The sequence below is a fragment of the Homalodisca vitripennis genome, chromosome 1, assembly GCF_021130785.1.
Source record: "Homalodisca vitripennis isolate AUS2020 chromosome 1, UT_GWSS_2.1, whole genome shotgun sequence".
NCBI classification, from domain to species: Eukaryota; Metazoa; Arthropoda; class Insecta; order Hemiptera; family Cicadellidae; genus Homalodisca; species Homalodisca vitripennis.
Window position 1 is genome coordinate 142,675,410 of NC_060207.1, and position 14,903 is coordinate 142,690,312.

General features: G+C 36.4%; 1 protein-coding gene across 1 annotated transcript in view; it reads left to right on the forward strand.

Annotated features, from left to right (window-relative positions):
- Window positions 1-14,293, forward strand: part of LOC124372601 (proteasome subunit alpha type-2) — a 28,097-nt gene extending 13,804 nt beyond the window's left edge. Inside the window, exons 5-6 of the mRNA XM_046831008.1 lie at window positions 10,807-10,962; window positions 14,060-14,293. Coding sequence (XP_046686964.1) covers window positions 10,807-10,962; window positions 14,060-14,234 — 331 coding nt within the window. The 3' untranslated portion in view covers window positions 14,235-14,293. The remainder of the gene's footprint in view (window positions 1-10,806; window positions 10,963-14,059) is intronic.
- Window positions 14,294-14,903: the final 610 nt, after the last annotated feature.

Consider the following 14,903-nt stretch of genomic DNA (forward strand, 5'->3'; position numbering starts at 1 on the left):
ATATATCTAATTAATTTAAAAAATAACAATCATCCTTTTATATACTACGTTTCGACATCGAACTTTAACTAAATGGCAATTTGGAAGTGGCAGTCCGTCTGAGCTCGTCCGTTCTGCTCAACTCCGACGGTCGTGAGTAATTATTGTGCACTATCGTTTCGATTGGAGGTTATTAGAATACCGTTATAATTGCCGGTTATTATAATTTTAGTTCAAAATGAGTAAAAAGAGACCGAATTCATCCACTCCCCCTGTAGTGAGAATCTTTGATTGGCATTAGTGATATGAGATGCCAGGTTGTTAATTTCTCAATCTAGTACACGGTTCTGAAAATGGATCTAATCGAGACAGTACGTGAATCTGAAGATAGTTTCTAGTGAATATATTTTTGAAGACGAACAACAGAAAAGACCCAACTTTTAACCCTGACCAACCCAGGACATTCATCTTCATTCGAGGAAACAGACCACTGATGTTATCTAGGCCAGGTACCTCCGTATTGACCATCAGAGTCAGAGGAAGATGAGCCTCCATCTAGGCCTCTGTAGTTGAATCAACAAGTGGTAGGCCTAGCCTACACAAAATGATGTCCAACAAAATGATCTGCTGAAGACAGTAGTATTGGGTTGAGGTGGAGGAAGGCAATGACCCACGCTTACACATCATCGTTCACACTTTGCGAATTGAGTGGGCCAAAACTTTTCCTCAGCCACAAAATTCTAAACCAATTGTGTACTTCAACCTTGCTGGTATGGGGTGGGGGGGGGGTAGGGGGGGGGGGGGGGGGGGTGGGGGGATGGAGGGGGGGGGGTAGTTGTTTGGGATGGTGGGGGTGTGGGGGTGAGGGGCATATTATGATGTTGATGTGGTGAAGTGGTGTATGGGTAATTGGTGTTTGTTTGTTTGTTTTATATTTTAGGTGTATTTAGCTGATACTACGGTGTTTGTAAATGGATGGTCCCGTTTTTTCAAACGATCCATTGATCATGCAAACAGCGCAGACTGTTCAAACGAGTATTATTCCCAACACTGGCTCCTATCTGTTGATGAGATCATTGGTTGGCAATGAGGAAAGCGATTCGCATTGACTCAGTACCATCCCAAAAAAATAAAACACCCCATAATGGGGGAATAAAACGTTGGTTCCTTTGTGACTCAATAACAACGTTATATTCGTGTAGCTTTCTACTGCTGACAAAGGAGCACAAAGGACTCAGGGAAAATGAAAGATTGGTACTAGACTGTCTTAGTAGCACAGTTGTCATGCAACAGTTACAGATGGCAAATTGGCATGAACAAGGGACAAACCATTATATCTCGACAACTTTTTCAACCTCCGATAATCTCTTGCTAGGACTTTGTATGATCACAAGTACGTTTATGACTGGCACTCTCAGAAAGGATAGGAAAGGCATTCCTAAATCAACTACTAGGAAAATATGCTGTGGGTCAAAAACCTATATGAGAAAAGGGCCTCTCCTAATGATGCTCATAGAGAGAAAAAATCAAACACATCTGCAGTTTTTGAATTTTGTCTACTGAACTGCCAGTGCTTAGCCTCAAGACATACTCCAGTCAGAAGAAGTTGACATGATATAGAATACCGGACCAAAACAAGAAATTGCTCGTCGCAAGTACAATAAAGGTATGGGGGTATTGACAAACCGACCAGATGTTGTATGTGTACATGATTAGCGAGGACCATGAAACATGCCAAAAAAGTAATATTTAATGGTTTTTGGACGCATGGTGCTGAATGCATATGTGTTGTACAAGTTAAATACAACACAAGGCCAACTGAAGAGGCCTGAGTTTCATGAAAGTAGTGGATAGGAGATCTTCTTCGGAATGGCTTGCCAAGTAAGCAATCCCGCAAAATCCCCGGGTGTGGTGATGGTCCACAGTTGGGTTTCGGACTCAGGAAATTACGCTGAGAAGAAAAAAACTGTGCCGAACCTGTTCAGTTTGACAATCATCCTGAATGAAATAGAAGCGGGAGGTCATTTCGACAGTGTGTGTAAGGTGTTGGTTCTTGGTGTACATGGCTGAATGCCTCGGCAAGCATGTTTGCCACTGAAATTTATAAAAACTAAAAACTGTAAATAATGTTAGATATAAAAACTTTTTTATTTAGTGTTGTGTTTTTGACCAATAAAGTGTATTTTAAGACAGAATTCACAAACAAATATTAATTATAATAGAACCACTGCAATGTGTTTATGCCTCCAGAATTCCAAACAGATTGTCCTCAAATTGACGAAGTAAATTTTTATTAATTACCAATAAAGTCATGCATTTTTTAACTTATATGCTTCAAATTTTTCTAGGAGTGTTGACAAATAAATACGTACTTTTAGAATAAATTACTTGTCAATAATGAATTTAAAATAAATTATTTAGTTTACTACTGACAAAGTAAGAAAAAAAATTTTTGTTATAAGATAAAAACAGAAATTTTTTTTTTTAATTTTTAAGTAATTTTTTTTGCTTTTTTATATCTTTTCCATAATATGCCAATAAAAAAATGTTCTAAAGAACAAAACTAACTTTCAAGTTTTTCTATTATATTACATAGTACAGCTACAAATTATTACTATAAAAACACTAACAAAAAAGAACTAATTTTAGCCTATCAATTTAAGGAATAACCCTGTTAAAAATCAGTATCTAATTTTAGGAAAGAGGGTTAAAAGTAATCGTATTCCGCCTAGAACTAACTTAATTATGAATAGTTTGCTGGATTTTAGCAGTTGGCTGCTTCAGGACACATATTTTTCAAAAAAGGCACAATTAAAAAAAATTCAAATTTTTAAAAATACCGCCCGAACCATACCAACCCTCCGCCAACGAGTCTACATATCAACTCACAAACCACCCACCAACCAATCCATGGAGGCATCCCTACATCACCCAAAAAAAACACAACCGCAACCGCACAACACAACCACAAACCAATCCCAAACCACCATCCAACTTCCAACCCAACTAAACCCCTTCCGACAACAACTACATTGACCACAAAATTAAAAACCCAGAATCCCTACAACTGGTGACCCACTACCATTAACCGTACTAGCTACCAGAAAGCGACAGCCTACCCCAATACCAGAGCCATCTTTTGTACCCGGTCCAATGACATTCCATTGCTCACCACCTAACGACCACCCTAATGAACCATCACTTAAATACCAACCCGGGACCGCACCACCACACCACTGTAGCACATCACCGTACGAACCACAACCACCCGCTCCCCCCCCCTCTCCGCGGCGGTGGGACTGGCGCTAAACGTACCGTCCCGCCCTATGCCCGCCCCCAGCCCACCCAACACACCACACCCCCCAAATACCCTAAACTAACCTCTCCCACGATCAAATCCTATCCCCACATCCGTACCCATTCCAACCTTCCGAACTCCAAACAATACCCCCGACGCCCAAACCACACCACCACCCCACCCACTAAGACGACAACGCACCTACCCATACCCAACCATTCGACAAACAAACCGCCCGAACCGCAGCCTACACTCGCTCACATCACCCAACCGGCCGCCACCCCCCACCCATCACGCCCACCAAAACAGCCCCACTCCGATGGAAGCACCAACCCACGTCACCTGAACTCACCACCCAGATACCACCTGCGCCCGCCATAATCCCCCCTACGACGCACTTAAACCCCGGGTGGGGGGGGGGATGGGGGGGGGGGTGGGGGGGGGGGGTGGGGGGGGGACCCAAAACCCACACCCACCCTACCCATCCACCCTAACACCACGACTGTAAAAACCAAGCACACGTACACGATCCCCCGTTACGCATCCACCCACGAAATTATAATCACCACAACAACCAACACTCTCTAATTTGTACCGACAACCCCTTTCACCACCCCACAACACCAACAACCCCAACCCCGTGACCCTTACCATTCAATCCAAAAAATACCCAGCATACCCAAACCACACGTACTCTGATGAGATTATGAGGTGGTATACAACGGTAGGACTACAACCTGATCCCCAACACCCAACCACCCCAACCGATAACAACCGCCCATAATCTTCACCAACCCCCTACACTACCCAGCACCCCGCATACCGGAACCTACCGCGTACATTCAACCCAGACCTTTACCACCTCCGTACTTAATACCGAATACCGCGACTACGACTTACCTTCAGAACTACCAGCAAAAAATATCAACCAATATAAACAAAGCTTGCGTCCCTCCACGACCACCACCCCCCCAAACTGTATCAACGCACCTACCCCACCTTAACCTTAACCACACCGTACAAGTACCCAACCAACAGGTGATCTAACCGGCCAACAACGGATAGACATACACGTGGGGTATGGGATAGATAGTATACTATATAGTGATTTGATGATGGTTTAAGATGCTCCCAACCACTTCCCTTTCCCATTTCACCTAATAGCACCCATCAAACCACACCTACTAACGGTCACGCGAAGATGATGATTCGTATAACTAAAACATGACGACAGAAACGAATACAAGAGTAGTGGTGACAATTTAGGAATTTTTCATGACAAACCATATATTCTTTTATTGTTATTTATGTCAAACAAAAATTCTGAACGGAGATATGAAAGTTTAAAGAGCGGCGTGGCAGCTGGCAATCATAAGCCTCTCTTAGCCTTCATTTCACCCTTTTATACCGTTTTAGAAAAAGGTTTTTAACTATATATTGCAATAAAGGATGTTGGTGTAGCTCTCTAAATTACCTTTACAATGGTTTTTTATAAATTGTGAAAGCATAAATTGAAGGAGTTATGCTCCAAAAACTAATATTTTATATTCTACTTATAACTGAACCTTAGGAGTGGTGCAATATATGGACATGTTTGAAAGTACGCATGTATAATAAGAAGACCAAAACTATTGAAATGTGTATCTATATACATAATATGGCTTAATATATTTTGAAACGTAGGCACGAATACAAACCAACGTTAATATTATGTATGCTATATTAACACATTTAGTGAAACTTTTTATATAATTGTATAAATATATTATGCAACAAATGGCAATTTTTTACTCTAAATTTAATTATTTTTAAATATGTAACATTATATATATTTTACTGTTTTATTAGGGTTAGTCTTAATGTAAGAACAAACTTAAAAAATATAATAATCATATCAAGAAGTGTGGGATAAAATTTAAAATCCATATCATGTTTTATATCAAAACATTTTGTTTAACAAGTTTTTTATCATGGTGTAGTTTTCTAAGGGTTGAAAGGGGGCCAAAAATATTGATAATATATTATAGAGAATATAAAAATTAATTACCCATACTTACAACTTTATGTGTCATACCAAAGTATGTTTATGTGATTTTTTCAATTTAGGAGAGGGTGTTTTTTGCAAGGGTTGTAAGATTATTCAAGGGGTAGAAACATTATTTAAATATGAGGTAAGTTGTGTTATAAAACACATATACAATTTTCACCACTCTACTATTAGACATGTTTTCCTAGGATAAAATGGCTACAATGATCTTAATTTTCCATTAAGGGGATTGATTTACACCAACATACAACAACAAATCAACAACACATATCCCCTTATAAAAATAATAGGCGGAGTTCAGTTCATTTTTCACTTTTGAAGTTTAAGGTAAGATGAGCCAATTTTCCAAAAATTTCATGCAAATCGGTTTCACGAGTAAAAAAATTCCTGAGGTAAGACCGTATTTTTTCGCTTCGATGACTGTCACTAACATGTTTCTGCCCTTACCGAAGAAACAATCAACACTGGGGGTGTTATGATTTACCCACATTCAACTATAAGACAGCCTTCTATAATTCTCGATATATCAATTGGAAGTGTCCATACACTCATGCATGATCATTTGAATATGTCATGTGTCTGTGCTTGTTGGATACCACGTCTGTTAACGGTTCAAAAACAAAATTGCATTGAAATTTGCCAACTTTGTTTACAGAGTGTGCGTCGAGAAGGTGATGCATGGTGGAAAAATATTATTACTGCTGATGAAAGTTGGATTTACTGTTATGATCTTGCAAACAGATTACAGAGTGGGTGGAAAAAGGTGGACCGACGCCAAAAATAACTTGTGCTCAAAGGTCTGCTATAAAGGTAATGGTGATTACGTTCTTTGATTATTGTGGTATGCTGTACACCCATACTGTACCACAGGGTCAGACAATTAATGGGGAGTACTACATTTTAGCATTGAAGCAACTAATCAAAGATCACATCCCAAAAAAGTGGCCAGACCTTGTCGGACGCTGGAAACTGCATCACGGCAATGCTCGCCCCCATGTGGCCAATACTGTGCTTCAGTCTCTAGCCAAAAAAGGAATTGAAACTGTGCCACATCCACCCTAAAGCCCTGACTTTTGGCTCCAAATGACTTTTTCTGTATCCTCAGGCCAAAAAGGAGCTCAAAGGCCGGTGTTTTCCAACTGCTACTGTCACTGTTAAGACTTTAAAGGTGATTTTGAAAGTTCTGTCTAAGGAGGGTTTTGAACACGTCTTCAAGGAGTGGCAGAGGCGGTGGAACAAGTGTGTGGTTTAAAATGGCGACTACTTAGAAGGAGATACAATTGTTTAAGTCTAAACTTTTATATTAAGGTATTGAAAGAGTACTGTCAGTCTTTATTTAATACCCCTTGTGTATTTGAAGTTGCTATCTTGTATATAAGTGAAGTAATAGTGCATATGAAAGTTACATTACTTGTAGTTTATTATCTATTAGCAGTTACAGTAGGGTAGGACCTTGATATATCGAACCTCAAGAGGATTTACAAAACTTCGATATATCAAGAATTTCGATATAATGAGGTTCGATATATCAAGGCTGTTTGGGGCAGACTTTCGATATATAGAGGTTTACAACTGTTGTATTATTCATTATATCAAGGTAACTCTGACAGACTTCGATATATAGAGGTCCATACCCACTTCAATAATACAGTACAATTAAGAATCGTACATTACTTTATCGGGAAATGTGAATAAGAAATTATAACAAGGTACACCATACATCAATTTAAATTTATTTATTTTTTAAACTAAACGTTTATAGAGTAATATTATTACATAAATATGAATATGAAATACTGTAAGTCTTAAAAAGTTATGTTGTACAGTATAAATACACAAGTCTGAAATACGGGTTCTACTGTACTGTATTTTTAAATGTTTAAAATGCTACTGTAATGTAGGCTTACGTACATGTTATAAAGAGTTTGCAAAACTTATTTAACTGTTGTTAAAAAAAATCTGAAATTGCAGTTTGTCTACCTGCGTCGAAAGTCACTTTGTCCAACGTGTCGTCTAAAATGGATAAAGACTGGATTATTTTGTCATCCATAGACGTCTTCTTTTGGAGGAAACTTCGCAACTTGTTGATGGCACACCGGGCATCGCGAAGGGTGGGGTCAGGCGTTTCGACTTTGTTGTCGTCATCATCCTCGCCGTCCTCGACTACACTGTCTTCTACACTCGTGTCCTTGGAAAGGGAAACGGATGCAATAATGTCTGCATCGCTTAATTGGCCGCAAGTAGCAAGCTCGTCATCGACGGCCACAAAGTCTTCGAAAAAAAAAAAAAAAAAAGACAGCCCTTCCAAAAGTAAGGGCCTGAGTCTCTTGTCTCCACAGTTACAGGACTAGCAAGTTCACCGTTATCCGTTTTCAACAATTGAACAGTCTTCTACAACACTTTCCTCTTCTTCGTCAACTTGCTGTTTTAAAGCCACTTTTCTTGAAGCAGTTTCTTTATAGTATTTTCGGTAACATTGTTCCACGCCCTTAGAAGCCATCCACATTGCATCAAGTATGCTTATTATTTTTGTAGGGTTCTTGTCCTCGAGGTCACGAAGGAAGAGGCGTACAACTTCCTTCCGGTAGTAATGTGGACTTTAAAGTTCTTAATTATTCCTTGATCCAATGGCTGTAGCTTGGATGTGGTGTTTGGAGGTAAGAACTCGATTTTTACGTTTTTAATTTTTGGGATGTCACCGTGAGCAGTAGCGTTGTCCATAAACAAGAGTATTTTTTTTTTTCTTCTTTTTTCTTCATTTGTCTGTCCAAGTCCGTTAGCCATTTCTCAAAAACCCTGAGTTCATCCATGACTTTTTGTTTGATGTGTTAGTTTCCATTGGAAAGCTTTGAACCCCTTTGAAACACCTTGGATTTTTAGATTTTCCTATCATCCAATGGTTTTTAAGCTTCACGGTGCCATTTTGATTTGTTCCAAGCAGCAATGTAACTTTTTGTTTACTATTCTTACCTCCGTGGCAAGTGTCACCTTTAAAAGTTAAAGTTTTTTTGTCAGGAAGACACTGGTAAAAAAGACCTGTTTCGTCTGCATTAAAATATCGTCTCAGGTTTGTATCCCTTGACAAGATCAGGCAGTTTTTGCGACCATTCTGTGCAAACATTGTCATCGACACTCGGCACTTTCGCCAGTCACCTTTTTGAAAATCACTTCATTTCTTTTTTTTAAAGTTTTGGGAGCCAAACCGTTGCTTGCTTGAAAGTCAGGTTTATTTAATTGCGCAGCAAACTGTGCTGCTTTTTCTTTTAAAATTGGGCCACTTACAGGAAGGTTTTTATCACGGCACTGTTTTAACCACTGATAAACCACTTTCATCTACGTACCTTGAATTCGGGTCCTTTTATTCTCTTGCACGAAGTTTCCTTGGCGTTCATATTTTTCTCTATTTTTCAATATGGTCGAGAGAGTATTCGCTGGTATACCAAAACTCCTTTGCAATGTCACTTTTTTTCTTACTCCCGGCGTCCACAGTCCTCTATAAGTTTAAACTTTATCTTGATAAGGATAAAGTTTTTCCCGTTTTTGCCATCGCACTTTTTTAAACAAAACAGTGTCACAGTTGAAAAATCTGCCACGCACAAATAATTCACTAAGATATACCTCAACTCGCACTAATCGCGGTAACGTCCAAATTAAACTGAGGGTGGAGTGGGGTGTGATCCACCACTGGCGTCTACAGAAAACAAAGGAGTGTCGGTTGGTGGGGGTTTCAAGTCTCGACATGAAAAATACGGTACCTACTCTACTTTAATGGTTGTTCGTTTTGCACAACACGACAATACAGTACTAAAGTTCGTTTCGTTGATAAACTGAAACTTCGATATGTTGAGGTAATTACAAGAAAACTTCGATATATAGAGGTAAAAAATAGGCAAAAATTATTGGCGAAAATTCGATATATTGAGGTTATTTACTTTGAAAATCTTCGATATGTAGAGGTAAAATTAGAATTGAAGTAAATGGGACATTCAAGGGGGAATGACAAAACTTCGATTTATCGAGGAATTCGATATATTGAGGTTCGATATATCAAGGTCCTACTGTACATAGAGAGTAAAAACTCCCAAGCTGAAATACATAATATTTTTTAAGTTTAATGAAATGTGTAAGTTTCCCTATAAGGTTCTTCAGTTTCACACTATTTGAACTTAAAACGTAATAATAAAAAATACAGCTGAAAGGGGTCTATTAAGGCAATTGGCAGCGAATGTCAATTTTACCTTTAGAGTTTATTATGGCCATCGGCATCTTATCAGAAACAGACCTGTGAGATAAATAAAATATTTGTTGTAGCTTAGCTTGTTTTGTATATCTGGATTTGACTGTGTTCCTAACAACTGTGTTGTCTATGAACAATACATACTGATTGACAATAGAAAATACATGCTTTAGTACAAAGTGACTCACTTTTTAAACTCTAGTCAAGTGGCTTTATCTCATTAAAATAAGATTGCAATTTTGATCACTAGTTGATTGTTGAACTATCAAACAAAAATAGTTCTGGTACAATAATAAATCTTTGATGTCATTAGAGTTTGTTAGTTTGTCTCATGCCAGATAGTACTGTGTCTCCTTTATGCATTGCAATTAGGGCCTGGGTAATCATAATCTCCCTGAACTATAACTTTTTAATAGTTTAATTTTTAAACATTTATAAAGTCATAGTTGTAACAAAAGAATTCACATGGGATCATGACCATCGCCATAGGTGAGTTTAAGACCACAGGAGAGAATAGAGACATGTGATTAATAATTTTAAAATATAAGGAATGTCTGTGTGTTTATGTATTGATCTTCCTTTGCTGGCCAATTACACTTGGACCGACAGTCTCAGATTGGTTACGGTGGTGAAGAGGGAGTCTTGCGAGACAACCGCTAGTAATTCACTGTGCTCTGCCCAGTCGTCAGCCGAGTCACAGTGCCTTTTTTATGTTATTCCATGTACTTATGTCGAATTTCACTATGATTGAACATCTTGAGCAAATAGTTAACATAAGATTTTTCCAGAAATTGTCCATTCTGCTTTAGAGATAGTCTCTGTGATACAGAAACTTTGATGACAAGTTCATGGATGATGCGGAGATGAAGGAATGGCTTAGGCAACTCAAAGATGGCAGCATTTGATTGGAGAGTGACAAGCCTTAATAATGAAAGAAAAACATGTATGTGACAACGAACAAAAACTGTTGATTGACTGTACGGCAGTTGGATGAAAATCTTGGCATCCCACAATCTTCAGTTTGTGATATTTTTCATGAATATTAGAAAATGTATTTGAGAAAAAGTGCACACAGAGAGTTTGACCTCTATTGAATTATTGATACTATTTCCTACAAATCTGGGATATCACAAATATATAAACAAATAAAAGAAATAAATGATTAACTTTATGAATTTATTTAGTACTAATAAAAATGTGTATTCTACATTTTTATACTTATGTTTGTTTGTTTATGAATTCCAGAGGTGTGAGACCATTTGGTGTGTCCCTACTGATCTGCGGATGGGATGAAGACCGCCCATACCTGTTCCAGTGTGATCCCTCAGGTGCATATTTCGCATGGAAAGCTACAGCCATGGGAAAAAACTTCATTAGTGCAAGAACGTTCCTTGAGAAAAGGTATTTTTATAGGCTTTTAAGACTTTCATAGTAATTGTTTATTGAAGCTTTTTGCAAGACTATTGGTTTATCAATTCCAGATTTGGTTAGCTACTCTGGTATGACATGTTTTGAAATAACAAGTTTTTCAGAAATATAAAAATGTTAGATAGTACATATGTGGTTAATTTTTAAAAGTCAGACTATTAACCTTTAAAACATGAGAAGAAAGTTTTTCAGTTCAATTAGTGTGTGAATTTAAAGATAACAAATTCTTTTTTTGTCAAAATTAAATTTATTTTTTCTTTGAAGAAGGAATAACAAACAACAGTTTTTTTTTAAAGCTACCGGTTTTACACATGACGCACTGTATAGGTAGGTGCGCCGTATAGTTATATCCACATGCTGTGCCTCTCATTGTAACATGAAACGTTGATAAAAGAAAAGGTTTATTATTCTCAACAACTGGAGACATTCCCGCAAAAAAGCCACTTTATAAAGTAATTGTAATGCTTTTCTATGAAAGTAATGGTAGCATTCAATAGTGAATAAATCAATGTATCAATTAGTATAAAGTTCAGTACTTTTTGATCTTTGATACAAGTCGGAGAGAAGAAGAATATCATATCTCATTCTTGTCATTGCTTTGCTGTTGTTAACGTATTGTTTAGTTTGTTTACGTTTCTTGTTGCAATTATATAATGTTATTTGAAGTTATTACTTAGTCAAGTGTATAAACATGTTTTGAAAAGTATTGATCTTCCTCAGGAATGATGTAGTGAAACAAATAATTAGTGTTTTTGTTCTAAATAAGTTTTGTAATATATGTAGGCCTAGGTTAGAAGTGTTAAATTTGTATTTATTTATTATATATTTTAAATTTTACTAACATTATATGCATTTGAAATGATAGGAACCATTTAAATCGATCTAGTGATATAAGAGAGTTGTTAGAAAGTGAACCAGTAGACCATGACAGTGTTAGTGAAATTGATTAGGCCTAGTGTAAGATATCAGTGCCCCAACCGAAACTAGGTTTATAATTGTACATTTTTATAAATACCTTTTTTTAACAATTAGGGATATGTGTTCACAATACAGACTGTGTCTAGTGGATTATTAAGATTTTATTTTTTTCAAAATGAGAAGAAAATTTGACCATTTTTTTCTAACTTTGAAGAGATAAAGTTTGACATGTAAGAAAATTTATGCTTTCCGTGTTCATAAATATGATGAGTTTTGTTACATAATTTAGTACTTGTACTTGTTATTGATAAATTATATGTTATTGCTAACTCTTGATGTGGTATAATACTGTTTTATGTACGGAGAAACTATTTTTGTTGAAATGTATGTTACCAGGGTAATGTCAATTTTTATAAAAAATGCTCTGTTGCGAGTTTTATCAATAAAAAAAATAAAAATTATAAAGTAAGTCCATCAAACTATATATTTTCTGAAGCTAGAGAAACATATAAGTTAAATCACTTTTATATTTTGGAATTTTGATTTATTACAGATATGCCACATCTGTATTCCGGGAATTTTTGGTTACCCTCTCATACATCAATAAATATTTCTTAAAACTGTTAAATGAATTAAATTAATCCTATTCTCTATCCTATTAAGTAAATCATGTAAAAGGTTATGAAAGTCAAACAAGGTATGTTTTTGTTAGTAAAGTTGATTCTGTTGTCCAATTCTTAGCCCAGCTCGTAGCCAACAGCAGATGACAACAATAAAAGAATAACCTTAAAATATATGGTGTTGTCATATCTCCCACCAGATTTTTTGAGAACTAATAAACATATCTGTAATATTATTATGAACCAGAAAGACTTGAGAGAATTGATTAAGGGGAAAAACTGTGCTTAAATCACACTCAGTGCCATCAGTATAGTTATTAAACAATGGCACTTAAGCACGGCTCGAGCATAGATTCCAATGTGTTAATATTACGTATTCATTCTGTCATTGAACTAGTCGAGTTGAATAATGTTAATTTTTAACTCTCTAGTAAAGTTATGTATTGTTTGCACTGGAAATAATCAAGGTTCTGATTCTGTTTTGAGGCAGACAATATAGAAATCCTGCCTTCAGTATTTAAAGCAGTAATGAGTTCATGATATTTCACACTGCATCTAACCTGTCATTGGCCTAGAATCAAACCTTCGATGCATGCCTCTTCTTTCACCTTCTTAATTCACTTCTCAACTTACTACTCATGATTTTTATGATTGAATAATCAGTAGGGTATGTAACCTTTATTATAAATAAATAAAATTAAAATTTGTATTTCTTTTGTGTCATACTCTACATATACCGGACTATTATGATTAACACTGTTTTACGATCAGTTACTTTCATAGCGTTTTAGCTGTTTCTTGTTTTTAATAATCCTACGTTTGTTGTAATGTTTGTAATGTTTTTGTATTATTTAACACTTTTAACACAAGGGCTAAATTTGACTTATAAGGAGTAATGCTGAGCCCCTTGTGCATGGAACAGACTCAAATACTCAAGCCTATTTCTTTCAATAGCATACATTTAGACTGATAGCTGCATTAGAAACATATTGTGTACTTGGTAGGTATTGTATACTACAGGGCAGAGGTAGGGCACACATGGTGAATTTGGGCAACACTGTAGTACTTGTAAAATGTAGTATAGTTTAGGTTCCTAATTGAGTTTTCAAAGCCTATACAGCGTACAAGATTACTGATTGTTCATTTATGGGTGATGTAGCTTTTAGAGAGGCACTTACTAGTAGAGGGAAATATCGCTGACAATATAAACGACATGAGGTACCAGGCACACAAAGATTTAGTTGTACCGACCAAAGTATGGTGAAGTGAATCTACTGTTTAGCTATTGTATGTATTAATAATTATTTTAGGGTAATAATGTTGCCCTTTTTTAAAAAGGTTATCAACCAAATTTTAATAATTTTTTCAAAAATGATGAAGAGGACAAGGTGGTCATTACATTGGATCACTCATATAGGAGCTTAAATATAATTTTGATAAACCTCATGTTTTTTACTTCATACAAATCAAGTTTATGTCTATAACAGTTTGTAAAATTGTCATGTGCTAATGAATATTACTGGACGTTACAGATACAGTGAGGACCTGGAGCTGGATGACGCAGTGCACACAGCCATCCTCACTCTAAAGGAAGGGTTTGAGGGTCAAATGACAGCTGACAACATTGAAGTGGGTGTTTGTGATGCCAGTGGCTTCCGCAGGCTAGATCCCTCCTCTGTTAAAGACTACCTGGCTAATATTCCTTAAGATATTTATGTAGTTCTGTTCAAACATTTTTTTCATAATTAAAATCAAGTTTTGAAATTTACAGTTTACATTTTATTACCAAAGAATACTTCTATCATATTTCCATTTACTTTATAAGATTATTGGCGTTTATGATATATTTATGATATAAAAACTGAAATGTGCTTAATGGTAAGTCTTTCATACATTTTTAACACTGGAGAGCTCAAAATAATACCATGATGTCATCATTATTTTTTAATTTCCTTCTCAGAGGACAAGCTAGCCTCCTTTTTAGTTGTGTACTGTCCCATTCCCATCGGCCACTGGTCTATGCAGTGATCTTGCATTAAGGAGAGGTTCATACAATGTAAAAAGTACAGAAAGAATGTGCAATGGTCACAAACGAGATTTGAACCTGAATTGACATTTAACACTGAAGCTTTCTATTAAAGTATTAATAATATGCAGTATAATAGAATAGAAAATATTCTTTATTTACATATTAATCACTAACAAATATAGCGGCAACTTCTATGAAGTTAAAACATTCATAGAAACTTCTGTTAGCTGTTGATGACAGTGTTGAACTCTTCCAGGTTATAAACACAGTTCTTTCCATTATCTACATGAACATTTTCTTCAGAACGTGAAGAACAAGGTTCTTGAGTTTTCTTGTTAGCAAATAAT